General features: G+C 38.8%; 1 protein-coding gene across 3 annotated transcripts in view; it reads right to left on the bottom strand.

Moving 5' to 3' along the window:
- Nucleotides 1-3,005: 3,005 nt before the first annotated feature.
- TRPV5 (transient receptor potential cation channel subfamily V member 5) overlaps nt 3,006-15,519 on the bottom strand; it is a 29,198-nt gene continuing 16,684 nt past the window's right edge. For all 3 annotated transcript variants that reach the window (XM_063354388.1, XM_063354396.1, XM_063354405.1), the window contains exons 9-16: nt 12,375-12,587; nt 11,952-12,038; nt 10,745-10,821; nt 10,278-10,443; nt 9,938-10,004; nt 9,091-9,359; nt 7,970-8,076; nt 3,006-6,540 (exon numbers count right to left, since the gene is read on the bottom strand). In XM_063354388.1, the coding sequence (XP_063210458.1) occupies nt 6,264-6,540; nt 7,970-8,076; nt 9,091-9,359; nt 9,938-10,004; nt 10,278-10,443; nt 10,745-10,821; nt 11,952-12,038; nt 12,375-12,587 (1,263 nt within the window). In that variant the 3' untranslated portion in view covers nt 3,006-6,263. The remainder of the gene's footprint in view (nt 6,541-7,969; nt 8,077-9,090; nt 9,360-9,937; nt 10,005-10,277; nt 10,444-10,744; nt 10,822-11,951; nt 12,039-12,374; nt 12,588-15,519) is intronic.

Here is a 15,519-nt window from a genome sequence, read left to right as displayed (position 1 = left end):
TATAATGTAATAAAACTAGTGAACGTCTTGGTCGTATCTTTTCCTGTCAGGGAGTGGCCCCAATGCTACTGATTGAAAAAAGGCATTTGGGATAGAAATAGAGAGTTTTAAAAGACAACTTGGCAGACTATTCCATACTCAAAGAATTATATGGAAATACATAGAGAAGGAGCTGCTGGAGTTGTAAGCAAAGAGGACGAAAGGACAGAAATAGAAAAATACTTCCTTCCTACTAAAGAAAATCCAGACATACAGGATGTTAAAATATGAAGACAAATGCACATCTAGAAGATGTGCAAGATATTTCTTAGCATAGATCATAAAAAGGGGTATCAGAAACACTTGTCATCAACAACACAGACATGACTGTTGAGAATTAAAGCATTTATTTAGTCAGCTTTTAGCAATATCCTCTGACCAGTCAATAGGAGATCTGGTCTCACATAGGCAGAGACACTGAAATATAAAGATGTTATTACTTTGGCATTCAATTATATGCCAGAATCTTTGGACTTAGGTCTTTGGAAAGTATTGGTGATGTAAGCTTTTAGAAAAGATCTCACCAAGAAAATACAGAGGTCCTACTATATTGCTTTACCCTTTTGTTTTTAATAGTGAAGAGTTGTGTTATAGTTAGGAAATGCATTCACTTTTCAGCATTCACCCGTATTCGAGTTTAAATAGGTCATCTATTTTGTATTGTGAGGAGACAGTTCTGACACTAGATCGTTTGATCTGTATTGATTGTTCTGCCAATAAGAGAAACATCATTGTGGCTGCATTTGTGCTTTCCTAAGGGAGCGTTCCCTCAGGTTCTCCTAGCACCCAGTTCACCAACTTCTTGGAAAGCCCTCTTAAAAACACTCAAAAATCACTTCCAGTGGTGCTCTCATTACCTGAGCAATGTTCAAGGCTACAGATCAAATATTCATGAAGGAAAAATGTTGAACAAAACCATAAATGGCAGCTCCTGTTTGGAGTGATGGAGGGGGAAATGCATTGCTACCATATGTAAAAAGCATTTCAAAATATCCTATCTTTGCCCTTCGGAGAGAATAGGAGGAGAACATTCTGACTTGTTGTGAAAAGGTGGTGGCTAAAGATCTTAGCGCAACCAAATAACCTGGACTGACCACATGCCTTCTTTCAACATGGATTCCACCAGACCATGAGTCTGATGAAACTGTTATGCTCTCAGTCCAGCTAGGATCACCATCTGCAAGCTGGTGAACCACTCCTTCTCTCAGCCCCTCCCTGGTGAGATTAGTATTTGTTAAAGGTCACTTGCTTTAGAATTACGATTGACACCCAGATATGTGTGTGCAGGCTGTCCAGAGCCAGTGCCAGCTGTTGACACAATGCCATGAAAGTGACCTTTTGCACATTGACATTTATGATCCATTCCTGATTATTTCTTATGTGGAATATCATGTGGTTTTACCAACGGGAGTCGGTGAGGCCCATCCTGAACATTGAGACATAGGAGGAATAAGCGTGCTGGTGTTCTCAAGCATCTCAGCTACATCCCCGGTGTATCACATTCGAGTGAGACAGTCTCTATTGCTTCAACAGTCCGGGGCACTGTCCCCATGAGACCAAACAAGCAAGCAGTACGATGACCATAGCTTGAATAAAGAACTAACTCTTATCTGAATCCTTTAGATTCTGTTTCATGTCTGTCCTAAATGATAGTATGTGGAAGCAGTATGTACATCTATGTGCAAAAGCAGCATAGATGGAGTTCTGGGAAAATTATGAGCAGCTGTGATCTCATTGCTTTATAAAAAAACCAACCAAACAAACAAAAAAAAGGAAATAGAATCATAAATCGAATTCTTCTGCTTGCTTCTGCCTTGTACCTCCTTAAAACTTATTCTTGTCATTTTATCTTTCCGTTTAAGTGCAAGAAAATTTATTGTATCCCACTTAGTGTTTTCATCTTTGGAATGTTTGGATTTGTCACATTTAGTTCAAGTTCTAGCATTTGCTATGTAAGTAATCATCATCTACAGCTAAATGTTAATAGCAGCTTTCTTCAGAAACCTTGTCTGAACTCACAGTTTATAACCAGCTTAAACAAATAGTTGAAAAGAAAATTTTCATCCTATAATGTACATTTCTCATTGATTTACTGTAAAAATTGGTTGAGGAATTGGATTCCTGTGCTTCTTTTCTCCTTTTCTGACTATAGCAGTATGACGAAATTCTTTCTCTAATGAGAGAGAAAAAAAACCTTTAAGGAGATGTGGACATTTTTGGTAGAGGCAAAGTGGCCCCAGTGCCATTTATTAAGAATGGATTTTGATGTGGTCAGGTTTCAGTATATTAGCAATTTTATTGACATCTAACAACAATCCTTTGCTTACAGCTGAGTTTTTCAAGAGTATAGAAGGCACTTAAATAGTTTATGGAAATTCATTAATCAGGATTCATTTCATCAGTCTGACTTGCAGTTTCTTTGCCTTGTTTTCTTTAATGTGTAATATAAGATGAAGCCCTTAACCAGGTTTGAAAGAAAACCATATTAATCATTTAAGAAATGCTGTAAACATCAGATTCAGCAAGCCACAATTATACACAAAAAACTGGGTTATCTGTATCTGTTTTGCATCTGTATTACCGAGAAAACTCTCTGTAACTATTTTTATTTTTTATTGCAAGCAGCTAGAGCAAGGACTATCACCTCACCATCCAAAACAGGTCATTCCACCAACAGGAAAATAAGGCTTCTTCTCCAAAGAGCTTCTATTGCAGTTTAGACTCAATGACTTTAAAAAATAAGGGCCATGATAGTTCTTATTTTGAACTGGAAATAGGTATTTGAAACTCTACAAATTTTGTATAAAGAAATTTCTGAAGAGGATTGCTGTGGAAAAACAGCTTTAATCCAAAAAATTTAACATAGATCCAAACACGACAATCCAAACAATTTGTAAACTAATGTCTGTGATTGCTACTAGAGGAACAAACACAAAAATTGGCCCATGATATTTATTTTAGACACAAAGAAGCAGACAAAATACTCCATATATTTAAAATTTTTATTTTCAGCAAAATACTTCTCATTTTACTACAAGCAACTGGATCAAAACATTCATTCTTATCACATTATTATAAACTCAGAAGTTGCTTCAGTAATGTAGAAGATAGTTTGAAGTTAGCAGTTTCAAGGAGGAGAGGAATGCCTGCTTTGAAATTATTGCAAAGTTGTTAGGAGGGCGAGGAAGGACATCTTGCAACAGCAAGGAGGAGCAACGCTGTTTTGGAATTTTAGGATACAACTCAAAATGCAAAAAATTGAAGAATATCCTGAAGCAGCACATTCATTCAGAATAGTGCAGCAAGAGTACATCTCACATTGCCTTTGTGAGACTGTAGTCATTGCTGTTTCCAAGCGTGAGCCAGATTGCATTGAACCAGCTCAAATGTTAGTTTAGTGTCTCCTATTACTTCATCATCTGAGGTTCACATGGGCACAGCTCATGTGATATATGTCCTAATGGAAGAGGATGGGTATTCCACACTTCCGTGTTAAATTTAATATTTCCAACTTCTGGTGTGCCCATTACATCTGCTGACTTTTCCCACCTCAAATTTTATTCTGTTGTTCTTCATCCTCCAGATCGAATAAATTATGCTAAAAATGGTCTGCACCACTCATCATCGACACAAAGATTATGCAAAGTTGACTGGGGAATCACTGACTATTGGTAAAATATTCTGCTCCCTCTTGAATGAGGTCTTTTTCCAGGATTTTTTTTTAATATGCAAGTCACCTCAGAAAAATGGAAGCCAAATTCCAATAGCAGTCAGGAAGAAATTTTTTACAGTGAGAGAGGTGAAACACTGGAGCACATTGCCTAGAGAGGTGGTAGATGCCCCATCCTTAAAAACATTCAATATCAGATTGGGCACGGCTCTGAGCAACCTGAGCTGATTGAAGACATCCCTGCTTATTGCATGAGGGTTGGACAAGATGACCTTTAAAGGTCCCTTCCAACCCAAACATTCTATGATTCTCTATCTTATTTAAATTAGGCAACTCCAAAGAGAGGCATGTTGCCTAAGAGGAAATAAATCACACAGTTCTGATGCTGTTCTGTGCATGGGTTCCGTGCAAGGAGTTTGAAAGCTAACTATTACAGATTGTAATTCTACAAGAGAAGGCACTTCCTTAAAAATATCTGCTACTGGATTTCTTCTTTTCTGTTCTGTCTCCTGTAATGTCAATATGTTGTTTTGAGTTCCAAGATCAAAAATTCTCATAATTGTTTATAGCAATGAAGAAGAACACAAATCAGAACCAGGGCTTACACAGCTTATACTTCAAACTAGTTGTAAAAATATTATTTATTATTTTTATTATGTCACAAAGAGGAGTCCTTTTGTAGAATTAGCTATATGTGGCTCTATCATAATTGTATTTTTGCAGGTTTTCAAGCTAGTGAAAAGACTAACATACTTGGGGGCAGGGGGAGGCCTGTGGAGAGTTCTCCACTTCCTGCTATTTCCTATTCACTATGAAAGAAAATTCATCTACAGTTAGAGCAGCAATCCACAGTTCTGGTAAATGTGGCACTTTGTTCCTATTTCCAAAGACCACCAGTACAAACCTCAAAGGTTTTGGGAAGGACTGACAATACTTAAGTGAGCTAGACCAGGCAACACTTTCAATTCAACAAAATGAGTCAACTCAAAAGTATGCAGCTGTATTCTGGAAAGAGAGTCTTCTGTCAGTCTTCCATTGGAACATAAATACACGTTCAAGTAAGAGAAAGAGGACATTTAAATAAACACACATAGTTGCAAAGATCATGATGCTCACTACAGCACCTGCAAGAGAGGAGATGTAGGAGATGTTTGCTGTGATATTTCAACACAAACAGAAATCCACTGGATTCAGCTTTTTCATTATCTCCTTTGATTTTCACAGGGTGACTTGGCTCAAAATCTAGTGTTGGATAATAATCCTTGGTTTCTTAAAAAACAAAGTTTCTGTTACCAGTCCCATTGCAAGGAAATGTTAAGACCATTGATTGCTTTCCACACTCCTGAGAATACAAAAAACCTCGAAATGACAGTCCATTTCTCTGAACATTTCTCCATTTTTCTTAAGGTGTCCCTAGCCAGGTGACAAACTGACAGCATCATGCCTGGAAGGGAACTGTGCAGATGACTTGGTTGTTCATTGCATAGTTTTAGGCTTTCAGAGAGAGAGAGAACACCAGTTTATGAACCACCTCTGCAGTAGCTCTTATTCATCTAGCCAACATTTCCTCTCCATTTCTTTCAGTGCTATATTGTATCTCACTACCCAGCCTTGATGGCTCAATAATTCAGAGAACTATGGTTCAGAATCTTACTCTTTCACAGAAAACAAAAGACCAGCTTCAGCTCACTTAGGAGATTAATAGTTCTGCTGAAATTCACACTGCTGAAAGTCACCTAACCAGGTCATACATGCTCTCATTAGGAAAAGAAGTTCCCACTTCAGATCCTTCAGAATCCTCACAGGAATAACAATCACTTCATTTCAAAAGCTTAAAGTGCATTCATGTGACAACAAAATAAAACAAACAAACAAACAAAACCACCACCAAAAAAACCCCAAACAACGAACAAAACCAAAACCAAAATCAAAACAGTCCTGCTAAGATAGCAATATTGAAAATGAAGCTAATAGAGACTGCCTTTCTTCAGAGGGCAAAATCTGCCAGGCCCTGAATGCCAGCTGAGTAGTTAGAGTCCTTTTAATCATCACAGTGTCAGCAACTACCTTCATTCCTGAGCTTTGTAACTAAGGGTTTTTTTTCAGTGCTGTAGCAAATCATAAAACAGAACTTCAGTCAGTTCTCTATGCTGTGAGAGCATTGGGATTTTGTGAAACTAGAGGGAGAGATTATACCGTATGTAGCAGTCTGGGAGAGGGTTACTCATCACTTCTTTGTAAATGGATGAAATCCATTGCTGGCTTCTTTTGTGCATTTCTGTAGGCATTACAAAGCATAACAAACCACCACAGACCTTAGCTCAACAAGCCCACCAAGTTGGTGCAAGTACCAGTGCAACAGCAGGGACACTTAAAAGTAGGAGAGAAAAGACTGCATTCATGTGTCATAGCATAGATGTCATGAACTGTTCACCAGCAGAGTTCTTCAAGGCTGACAAATGTGTGTAGCATGCTGGAGTGTGTATGAATAGTTGGAGAAGGCAACTGTTGTGGCAAAAGTGATCTGTATTGTGGAGTTAAAAAAAAAGGCTTCTTAGACATCATAGACCTCCTCTTCCATGGTATGATGACCGACCTCTCCACGAAGTTGGTGGAAGGTGTTGCGCCTCAGGATCTCCCAGCCACGGTGAGAACTAGTCCTGGATGTGCTCCGTGACAATGACAGAGCAGACAGTTCCTTCTTGTACAGGATGTTCCTATCGATTTCCAGCTTTTCCAAATCTTTGTCATAGTTATCCCTATCCTGAGTCTTAAATGCTTCTGTGTACCGCATCATTTTGTGTTTGTTGGGATCAACCCTGTCTTGAACTCTGTAAGAGGATTAAAAAACATAAATTGAATGAAGTAGAAACATGCCAGTGTACCAACAAAACCAAGCAGCCACAAGAAGCAAACCCCTCACAAAAATATGCCTACTGACCCAGACATTCCAGAACCTGATTGTAGGCAGAGTCATAGCAGCTGCTAGCACACAATTATGTCCTAGACCTTCATCCCCATCATTGACTTCAGTACCCTTATCTGCCCGTGGTTTCCTGTCCTTTAGCTCATTTCCCAGTCATAATTTGGCCTTTCCGTTTTGCCGGCTGTAAGCTATTGGCAAAGCTACCCCACCTGACTCTAGCTCCAGATCTTTTGTATATACAGGTATATTCAACCATTTCCTTTGTTCTTGTCTTTCTGTCTCCGATACTCCATGGTTGCTAGCCTCAGGATGTCACTTTTGCAGAACTTTTATTGAACTGCTCCACCAACCCTTCTCTACATTACTTATAACTTGTCTTCTGTAATACTATCCCACACTATATTCAATGAAGATACATGTAATTTGACAGAACTAGATCACATCAACACTCTTTTCTCATAGCATCCAATGAAGAATTGTTGCTGGGATATTGCTCTTGCGAAGTTATATTCTGCACTTTGAACTGAAGGTGTTGCATATTGGTACCACTTTAGGTCTGCTGGTTCTGCTCAGCAAACCTGAAAATCCACAAGGTTCATTACTCTGCTAAAACCTGCAGAAAGTCCTATTTCATACAGCCACCACTCCCCCTTCTGGCTTTATCAGCAAAAGAAGACAGAGTTAGAAAAGACACATGCCTAAACAAAGTTTAATCTTTTCTTACCTTGGTATAAATATTGATTAAAATCAGAAATAACGAGGAATCTAGTGTTATCTAGACTACGGATACTTTGCTTGTTATTTCAGTGCCTAAACTGAAATCCTGGACCTATAATTGGCCACCTGATGCAGCCTTTGCAAAGTATAATATAGTTACGAGGTTCACACTAGAAATAAATCTTGCCTTTAATTATTCCCGTTCTGATTTTGAATCATGTGTAGTGCAGTTCATTGCTGCTGAATGCCTAATTGATTCTGCCTCTGCCATTTCATGCATCTAATAGATAGGGGGAGCCAACCAAGCCCAGCAGTGAAGCTTTGTGATACTCATTATAAGAAGTTTGAAAGAAAAATTCAGGCCTTATAACCCATGCAATTTCTGGTATCTGTCTCTTGTGACTACTGGATAAGAAAACATCAGTTGATTTCACAAGGAACTGCAGAGCAGAGCGTTCTGAGGGGAACAGTGCTTGTCTATCAATCACAGACAGAAAACAGACTGGGAAGGACTCCAAACACTCCTCCCCAGGCCACTGGGAAGGCTCTTTATTAACATCCATACATTGGATTCTTCTTCTGTCATCCTTATGTGCACACACTAGAAGAGAACTCACCTGAGATACCATCGGTCCCCTAGCCCATACTCCCGCCCACAGATTCCAGAGCGAGGCCAGAGACACCGTGGCAGTTTCCGCTCCAGCATGACAGTAGTAGCGACAACCTTTAGAATAAAAAAAAAAAAACCACAAGGAACTCAGATGAATTACAAAAAAATCACACTCCCTTTCAAAATTATCAGTTTCATGAGAAAAATCACAGAGTCAACACTCAGTTTATCATACGGCAATTCACGGTTTTCGTCCTAACCGTGCCATTTTTTGAGGAAGCAATGGGGGTCTTAAAACCCTATTAAATTTCTTTCCTTTTTTACCTGATGGCAACAAGTAAGGTAATTAATTTGCAAGTAAGAGAAAAGGACGGTTTTTATATCTTTTATATCTGCATTAACTATCATCAGAACTTAACAATGTGACCACACAGCTACATTTAACCATTTGACTTACTGCTTTCTCACAGAAAAATACTAGGAAATGGATTTCCTGTTAAGCGGCTATATAACTGATCTGGTTGAATTTTTTTGCCTTTCAAGCAAGAGTCATGCCAACTTCTGTTAATGGATCTAAGGATGTTACTGACCTACTTGTAATCATTACCTTGCATTCTGTGTCCCCTCAGTCAATCCCTATAGTTATAATTTAACTCTCAGTTACACAGAAATGTGATTTGCAAAAAAAAAAAAAAAAAAGATGCAACTTTAATTCTATTTAACAAGAGATTCCATGCTTAAGGAACAAACAGCTAGGGAGACACAGGATGGACAAGAAAGTCTGGATGGGCTTCTAGCTGCTATTTGAAGGAATACTCGCATAGCAAAGGTATACTGGAAGACAGTTTGACATGGGAAGATTTGCAGAAGAGTAGTCTCGCACTTAGACATTTCACACATAGAAAGAATGAAAGGTGGTTGATGTGCAGAAGCTGTAAAACAGAATTAAAAGGACACGGTTTATTGTATTAGTGCTTGAGAAAAATGAAGGCCACGGAAACATTTTAAAGTACCTCCTTTAGAGCACAGATGGCAGAGTAAATAATTGCACCATCTAGCAAATTTTTCCTGGACAGCTTTTCCCCTTGTTTATTCAAAGCAAACCCTCTACCACCTAAGTTAGATTACCTGGGCTCTCCAGAGCTCATCCCGCTCATGGGCCACTCTCCAGTGAGTGTCACCCATCATGGCAATTAACAAGTTGAGCATAAGGAGGGTGGCAATGATGGCGAAGGCAAAGTATACCACGCTGTACATAAAGGGCAGGTCCACGTCATAGTTTGCAGGGCCATCAATGATAGTGAGGAACAGCTCAAAGGTGGTGAACAAGGACATGGGATAGTTGTAGAACTGCCCAAGGTTTTCAGGGTTCTCTGTCTGGAAGATGATGTAAAAAGCTAGAGGAGAGCAACGAGGGGAAAAAAAGGAGAGAGAGAGTTTAACAATGGGATTCACATTCCAAGAGCACCAACAGGGTCTTATTACACAAAGTGGTCTGGGGAGGTCTGTGTTTCCATGCTACTGCAGTACCCAGCATAACAAGGGCAAAAGCCTGGCTAGAATCACTGACTCAGAATATGACTGAGAATTACTTTGATTATTTATTTGTTCTCAAAAAAGTGATCTTTTCTTCTTCAAGGGTATAATAAAACTATGTCTGCTAGTCTCATTTTCCAAAGACATGTATTAAATGCTGTTTGTTTTTTAAACCTTGACTTATATATATGTAGAATTATCTGGATTGTCATAATTTCTATTACCCTGGAAAGAGCAAGATTTGAAAACCAAACTCATGAGAACAGAAATCAGTATGGGAAAAGTGACCATGTTCAAAGAAATAGAAGCTATACATCATCACCACCTTTGCCAGCTAACTCAAAGGGCAACCTGAGAATAAATCAAAATCCATGCACTTAATTCATACTAAAGAAGTTGGCAGGGGTAACATAATGCTGTTTTCCTTTTGTAGACTCACCTGATGCAAAGCCTAGTATCACCACAGCCATGAGCCAGCAAAAGCGCATAAGATCTCCAAATATCATCTGAAGAGCAAAGACAGAGCCACCATAAGGCCCAGCTGTCCCACCAAGCCACAATGCAACCCTATGTAAACCATTTTCCAGAGTCTAAGACTAAAGGAAACTTCTGCACTAAAGAGAGAATGTGAAAGTTCCAAACCCTCTGTGTAGACAAGAACTTGTCCATTTGCCATTAATGCTAGTCCTGAGGGAGAAAAAGTACTCTTTCAGTTCTCCCTATCTGCAAAGAGGGGTCAGGATGCATGTAACAAGCCCGTATTTGTTTGTGTCTTATACCTTCTGGATCATGATGGTAAAGGGTCCGAGCATCTGGAAGCCTCTTGCGAAGTACATGACATTGCACCATCCTAGCACCAGGGCAAAGGACATGGGCACCACCTCACCAGTTGTGCTGGTGAGACGCATCACCATGGTTACTAGAATCATGCAGGCATATGTGATGCTGCAAAGGAAGAAGAGACAGTGAAAAAAGTTCAATAAAGGAATCTTAGCTTCCTTTTTCTTTTCTTTTCAAAAATTCCAAGACAGGCACATGTAGACACAGCCCCATAGGCAGTGACTTCTTGGCGCTATTAACTCTACCTGTCCAGTCACTTGGCTTCCTACACACCAGTTGAGCCAGTAAGAAAAGTAAATAAAAAGAATACTCTAAAAAAATGGAGGAACTGACTCATGTGGCAAAAGACATCAGTGAGGAAAATGAGAGACAATATATTATTACACTTAAAAAGTGGTGTACTTACACAATTATGTGAAAAGGCCCTCCCAGGATGGTTTGTCCAAAGTATTTTGCCGCTCCAACTCTAAGGATATCTGGGATCTAAGAGAGACATCTTACTGACTTTAGGACTTAGATGGATTTCATTATACTATTAAACGTCACGGTAACTGCCAATATTCAAAGGATCTTGGGGCCAGACACATGTGCTTTGTTTGCTGGTTCATAGCTTGATTTCTACATTACTTTAAAAACTGAATGATTGAGTCACACCTGGGGATGTAACAGAGATTGCTGGAAAATCTAAGAACACTTGGGCAGATTGAGAGACTCTGAGATGTGGCAGAGAGATGTTGCAGCATAGAGCTGTGAGCCTGAAGTTCATATAGATTACTGAGAAGAGACCAGACAAACAGCTGAGCCTCAGAAGTGAACAACTTCTTGGGGAATCAAAGGAGTTTGTTATAATTAAGACTCACTGTGTTAGTTGTAGTGTAGCCCCAGAGTCCTGACCAAACACAGGAAGAAGGACCTGTCCTTCTGGAATATATATGGGCAGAGAGAAAGCTGTTCACAAGCCCCATTTCACTTCTGTTCACGCTGGCATTGTCATTTGATTTTTCTCATGTAAAAGTTTCAATCTTCTGTTTCATATTATAAGAAAATCAAGTGGGGGATGTATTTGTTTTAATTTGTTTTAATTTTTATTTTTTTTTGAGAGTTCTTGGTATGGAGAACACTTAAACATGTCTACCTCAGAACTCTGGTTGAGTAAGGCTCCTGTTATAGGCCCATATAGTCACTGATCTCCAATGAAATACAAACTTTTCTGTGTACGCACAAAAATCACTTCAACCAGCATCCCTAAACACATGAGTATTTAGGGGTGCTGGGTGAAAAATGTCTAAGAATGTCATGCAACAGCTGGGATTCAGCTGGATCCACAGATGGTGCTGACGGGAACTGTGGCATTACCCTGCAGACAGTATTTGATAGTGCAGCCAGTCCTTCTAATTGCTTCTTCCACACCTGGAGTCTTACTAGTACGTTGTCACAGTCTCTGTTTCATCCAATAGATACTGTTGACAGAATCTATTACCAAAGACATATTTCAAAGCACTTAGACTAAGCAAATAACCCCCAGGAAGTTGTGAGCACAAACTGATGTTTGTCTAGTAAGTAAAATCTATCTTGATTAAACTCGAGACTATATAGCTCACTGTTTCTCTTACCTCAAGGATCAAAATTACTATGGCTCCAATGACTGTGATCAGCTCCCCCACCAGCCTCAGCTCATCCTCATATGTCATATATGATTCCTGAAAAAAAAAAAAACCAAACAAAAAAAAACCCCAAAACTCGTAGTGAAAGGAATGAAAGGAAATTAAAAATGAGGATGGGGGAAACGAAGGCCCACTGTTAGTGTAACAAACATGACTAGGCCTGACAAGGCCAGAGGTACAATCCCAGCCCCAGCAATGGAGAACAGAGCATACCCAATGTTCCTCACTGACAAAGGCCAGCTGGCAGAAAGAGAGAAGGAGGACAGCTGCAATAGCTGGCAACTGGGAAAGGCTTGGACTTTCCAGTTAAGTAGGTTAGATTAGAATTGCCCAATGCTGCCTATGGGGCCGTGACTCCTATAAACACAGTACCTGCAACATTTTCTGGACATAGATTGTATTGTCTCTGCCGCTTGTTTTGTTGCCTGTTCGAGGTTTCAGTGGTCGGTAGACGCAGCACATAGTGAAGCAGACCATGTAGAGTATATAGAATAAAGCCAGGAAACAGAAATAGGGACGACCATACATATTCCACTTCAGGCTCACCAGCTCCTTCACGGGTGTTAGGTCCAAGATCTGGCGTGCCTGAGAAAGATAGAAAGAAGGAATTAATCACCATAAGGACATTTGTTTATAAGCATGATTTACACTGTTTCCTGGGATAATGTTACAAACTCTTCTCACCTACTCTATTCAGCATTAGGAAACTGAATTTATTCTGAAAAAATGGAATGCTTAAGTGGGTTTGGATTTGCTCAGTTCGCCAGTAAAGAGCTTTGGAAAAAAGCAAAATATGCATCCTGCAGAGAACAGCTTTTGAGTACCAGTGGGAAGTGCAAGAAAAGCATGTCAGGTACTGGAATAAATTTGTTGTCTGGATCCATATAAACACTTGAGACAGACCTATGATCTAGGTCCATGAATGCAAATACATGAGGATGTGTTATAGAAAAGAAAAGGTATTATTGTTAATTAATTTTTAATATCATTATATTAGGATATATACATATTAGGGGCATGCCAACTTTACAGTATCAGAAAGTTTATAAATCCTGTGAACTCCTGGGATTCAAATACATACAAAACCATCTCAGTTCATGAATTGTCTTTTACTGTAACTGGAATAAATTTTGAATAATATTTTGTGTTAAGCAAGACAGCACAGTGCACTTTACAGAGATAGATATTCTCCTCTGTGAAAAATATACATCGTTATTAGAACATAGAATGGAAAACAGGATAATTTGAACTCTGTTTTCAGCTACAGAAAAGAAGTTTCTCTACAACCACGTGAAATTCACTTAGATTTTTTTCTCCAAATTGGAGTTCTGCATTTATACATGTAACCTAACATTGGTTTCAACAGCTATTTCTGTCAACTTCAGTAGCGTCTGTGGAAACTCTTAATCTCAAGGAAACATATTGAAAGGTCCTTTAGATCATTCGCTCTCTTTGAAAAACTGACCTTGATTTAGCAGGCAACTAAGAGGACTTTAGAAAGATTTCCAAAGTTCCTTTATTTCTGTCTAAATGCAGCCTGTTTATGGACTGGGTTTTTGAAAGTTTTCACCATTCAGCTATGATGATAAAAGCTGCATTATACCTACAGTGGGATATACTGTAAAAAAACCCCAGGCTCTTTCAACTTACTTCCTTTACATTGTTTATATTATATTCAAAGTTTGGGTCCTTCTTTTTAGAAGTGCAGTGGTGGAGCTCAAATACATCTAGAAGACCACATACATTTCCAGGAATAAACAGAATCTTCAGTGAGCATCTTGCATGATATGAAAAATAGTGCTGCTGCATAAGTTGTGGTTGTGTTTCTGTCAAAGATCTGCATATATCCATACATACTGCATGGCTGAGGAATTCTATGCAAAAAGAAAGCTTAATCAAAAAAAGTTGAGACCACAGTTTTAGGAGTGACAAGGACACTCCATAAAAAGAGCAGTTGAGTCAGGAGCACTGAAGGGAAGAATCCTCTCTTATCAAACAATTCAGTTTCAAAAACTAACAGGAAGAATCCAGAAATTTTCTTAAGTGCCCTCATGGTCGATCTGGTTGATTTGCACACGTGCATATAAAGGACAAAGAAAATACAGTGAGATGCTATTGAAAAAAGAATTCAACATCTTTTCCTCTGTTGAACATTGCTAATCTATGCCTGTGAGTGAATCTATTGATTTGCTTCTGGGATGACAATTCTAAAACTTGGAAAGATCAATGTCACTCCACTCTTTTCAACTGTTTTCCTAGGATAAGATGAAATAGTGGCTACATGAACTGTCTAATAAATGTCATTACTTCTTCCTACAAACTTTGCCTCATCTGTGTCCTTAGAGAATCATTACTACAAGTAACCCCATCACATAACTTTAGGTACCTAAAGGAGGTATCTTAATTAGTGATGTGGTTATCCTAAGATTTCTCTCCTTGTAGGCAACAGACTGCTATTCAGTTCACCTAAGATCTAAATTACTCTCTGAAGATACTTAGTTACTTGCATTTTTTATCAACCACATGTAAAACTTAGGGAATCTGTATTACTTAATTAAGCATCTCAGTGACAAAAATGAGATGGGATGAATCTAGGCCAAGTGTACTTCTTAAGATTAATTTGTCCGATACGAACACACAATATTGTGTGCAAAAAAAGTCTCAAACCCACCCAAAATTAGACGCTCTACTTAGTAAGCTAGTCGGTGAAGAATGAATGTACTACATGGGAAAGATATTAATTTTAGTATGTAATGCACTACTGGCATCTATTCAACACCACAGAGACAAGAGCACTATGCTGATATGAATAAATTAAAGAGCAAATATTAGGGTCTTTTCATACTGAGTTCTTTCGAAAAATTTGGCCCATGATTCCCTAGTAGTCATAAGCAACATAGAGTCTCACTGCAAGGAAGTATATTCCACAGAAATGACAACTGCTATTTTCAAATTAGATGGATGATACTGACTCAGGTTATCATGGCCTCCAAGATCTGCAGTAGTTGAAGAGCTAGATCTCTACTTTGGAACCAAATGGATCATCTTGAAGTATTTTCAAAACAAAATTTTCTTTTTCATTCAGTTAAAAGCCATATTGTGTTAAAGTGAAAGTAAAACAAAGTTATTTGTTTACTGGCACCTGCAGGCCCAGTAAATCAGCATGGAGTCTTTTTTGTGTTTTTCTGTCATCTCATTATAACTGCTTAGGGTCCATTCACAATCTGGAAGAAATCAGTATAGCTGAACTGAAGCCATAATTGTAATGACTTCCTATAGGTCAAGAACGAGCCTGTAGTCCTTCATCTGTCTTCCCTGTGTGGAATTTCTACTGATGTAAGTAGAATATGTAAATACTCAAAATCTAGAAACAGGACTATGGCTGATATGTTTATGAAGGATCAAAGTTTGCTTTGTAGGTCAAGGGGCCCAGTTTACTCAAGAGACAGTCAAAAGCAGTTGGATTCAGCTCTTTTAAGACGTTTAGTGTTATTTCATTTGCAGTTTCTCTACCTAT

The sequence above is a fragment of the Chroicocephalus ridibundus genome, chromosome 1 (genome assembly GCF_963924245.1).
Source record: "Chroicocephalus ridibundus chromosome 1, bChrRid1.1, whole genome shotgun sequence".
Classification (NCBI taxonomy): domain Eukaryota; kingdom Metazoa; phylum Chordata; class Aves; order Charadriiformes; family Laridae; genus Chroicocephalus; species Chroicocephalus ridibundus.
Note: the sequence above shows the minus strand (reverse complement) of the source record. Positions and strands in the feature narration are given on the sequence as shown.